The sequence below is a fragment of the Bactrocera dorsalis genome, chromosome 2 (assembly GCF_023373825.1).
Source record: "Bactrocera dorsalis isolate Fly_Bdor chromosome 2, ASM2337382v1, whole genome shotgun sequence".
Taxonomy (NCBI): domain Eukaryota; kingdom Metazoa; phylum Arthropoda; class Insecta; order Diptera; family Tephritidae; genus Bactrocera; species Bactrocera dorsalis.
The window spans coordinates 95897225-95899801 of record NC_064304.1 but is presented as its reverse complement, the minus strand read 5'-3'; the positions used below and the strand labels follow the sequence as shown (position 1 = coordinate 95899801).

The 2577-nt window shown below is 36.1% G+C and overlaps 1 protein-coding gene across 1 annotated transcript; it reads right to left on the bottom strand.

Moving 5' to 3' along the window:
- Positions 1–1102: 1102 nt before the first annotated feature.
- On the bottom strand, positions 1103–2359 carry LOC125776604 (ficolin-1-like). Its single transcript, XM_049449803.1, has 3 exons — positions 2071–2359; positions 1485–2018; positions 1103–1424 (listed from the first exon to the last, which is right to left on the bottom strand). The coding sequence occupies exons 1-3, from the start codon at positions 2304–2306 to the stop codon at positions 1277–1279; spliced, it is 918 nt and encodes a 305-aa protein (XP_049305760.1). The 5' UTR covers positions 2307–2359; the 3' UTR covers positions 1103–1276.
- Between the last annotated feature and the right edge of the window lie 218 nt (positions 2360–2577).

Sequence of the window (2577 nt, the reverse complement as noted above, 5' to 3'; positions counted from 1 at the left end):
TTTTCAACAATTTTTTCCTCACATAAAAAATTAAATATTTTATTAGAATTTGTTATTGTAACAAATACACACTGTTAACAAAGAAGTTCTGAAATCTTTGGAAAAAATATTTTAAACTCGCTTATTGCGACGCCATTTTCGGTGCCCCTTATGTGTTTTACTTAAAACCTTAACTGAGAACTTGAACGAAGGAAAATAAACTGAAAAGTGAAATTTTGGCAGACATTTTTGCCAAAAAATTAAAATTTCAGTAAAAATTTGTGTATTAGAAACTATTAAGGCTAAATAAAACCTACCACTTATAGTTTCCCGTGATAAAACACGAATACAATTTGCACAGTTCAAACCCGAGTTGTGCTAACCTGTTGAAGCACAGTGTATAACGAAAGAAACATCGGAGTCCCTACTACTATATTGCCTACCCATAAACTTGATTGGCGTGATAAGCTAAGTACACGAACTAGTCATTCAATGTTTTAAGATATCGATATCACATTTTGCTCACATCCTTTTCTCTCCAAGAAACTGATGATTTGACGGAATCGGCAATATCGAAACACTGTAACATAGAGATGTCATTCAACTCGATGAATAAATCCAAGTCCTTGTATGGATTTAATTGAGAAATCATCTTGACAGACAGTTATAGCATCTAGTTGTTAAAAAAACGACCGCTGAAAACCACGATAGACATCATTTTATACCCTTTTGTAGTAACTATATTCAAACTGCAGATGGAATCGATTATTCAGATAAAATTTTTCAGAAAAAATCGTTTAAGAGCTAAATAATTTCTGTGAAAAGAACACACTTACTTTAAGGGGAGCTTAATTATACCAAGAAAATGGCCACTTAATGATGATATGCGCAAATTGATTGAGAAAAAATTTGGATCCCTCACAATTGCCTATCGCTTAGAAAAGGCTCGCGTCGATTGGTCGAGCGAAATGAGTAAGTGTAAGAAATACGATGGCGGTACTACGAAACTCAACGCTAACCAGAAGTAAACAGCACTACGCCCTTCAAAGCAAATGGCATTGTCCGGACATGGAACCAAATGACTTATTTTTCTTATGTTAAATTCAGTAAGTACAAAAGCAAATTCTTTTCTCACTTTGAGATTTCATTTTTTTATTAAATTGAAAGCATTATTTTGTTCTTATGAGAATATTGATCAAAGTTTGCATAATGTCTGTATCAAAACGAAAAATTTAATAAAACATTAATAACACATTTAATTAATAAAAATTAAAACCGTTTCCAAAAAATTACGAAATCATTTGGCCTTCAGTGACATGCGTCTTAAGCACTTCACTGTGGGGCGTATCATCATTTGCGCTAATTTCAAAGATTCATCCCTAGCTATGCTGGAATGCCATTTGATGCCTTTGATCTTTTGTGCTCCATATACTCCGTTAAGATGACTACAAATATGCACATAAATCTCAAATACACGTGGCACAAGCTAACGGTGTTGCACTTACCTATGGTAACACTCTTTAAACCACCAACCGCCTTCGAACAAAGCAGCACAATTATCAAGGGAATATATGTCATTATCCTGATCACGAGTGCTGAATTTCATACCCACGTGATATTTCAAGCCATTGCCAGCAGTGCCTGCATAAGTACCCAATATTTTAAGAGGATAGCCCTCAAATTCACCTCCGACTACAAATTCCGAGTAGCGCGCATAATAACTTTCACCACTATACTGCATTTCAATATAGAGCTCATGCTGACAACTACTGGTGAAGGCATGTAGTTTTTCCAAACCAATCCAATAATTTTCATCCAGCACCCCGAAACCGTTTTTATACTCCCCCCAGTCTCTATCGAAGTCCACAGCATCACTGACACGTCGTTGTATAACTAACCAACCACCATTGTCCACCTCTTCGTTACAGTATACGGCAAACGGTGTGACACTAAACTTCTCCAATGTTATATTGTAAACACCACTTTTGAAGGTCTCAGCTGCTGCCTCCAAACAGCTTGAAGGCACCGACTTTCGAACACTGGAATTTTACTTAAAATAGTAAAAATAATCCCTTAAATAAATTACACTACCTCTCCTGTTCACCAACCGGTTGCAGTTTGGTTTTAATGAGAGTTACTTGTGCCAAAATATCATCTTCCCGCTTTCGCACAGCTTGCAATTCTTCAAGGAACTTTTTAACGACATCTATTTGCACTTCAAAAGTGCAGTCACAAATCGTGCTTGTATCTAGGTCTTCACCGCAAACGTTCTTAATGGGAAACCAAAATAAATAATGTAGTAACAGGAACAATATAGAGCGGAGCATTTTAATTTCTGCGACGTGCTCTAAGCGACTGTTTCGTTTAAGCTAAGCTGGCGTGCTTACAACTCTTCAATATTATCACATAGGCGGGTATTACCTACATCTGTGATAACCTCCGAACTTCTTTCTTATCAATTCCTGCTCACAGCAAATCAGAAACAGTTTTGTGAAGCTCAGATCGTTGCTCTAGTTTGAAAATATTTCCAGTGTTCTGCAAAGTTCAGACTATTTATACTTATAAAACCGATATGTATAAACGGGGAAAAAACGAAAA

Bases quoted from the DNA above. Each gene is read 5' to 3' on its own strand.
- LOC125776604 (XM_049449803.1), bottom strand. From the start codon at position 2,306: ATGCTCCGCTCTATATTGTTCCTGTTACTACATTATTTATTTTGGTTT. The intron at 2,019-2,070 runs GTAGTGTAATTT...GTAAAATTCCAG, and splicing joins CCGGTTGGTGAACAGGAGAG to TGTTCGAAAGTCGGTGCCTT. The intron at 1,425-1,484 runs GTAAGTGCAACA...GCATATTTGTAG, and splicing joins TTTAAAGAGTGTTACCATAG to TCATCTTAACGGAGTATATG.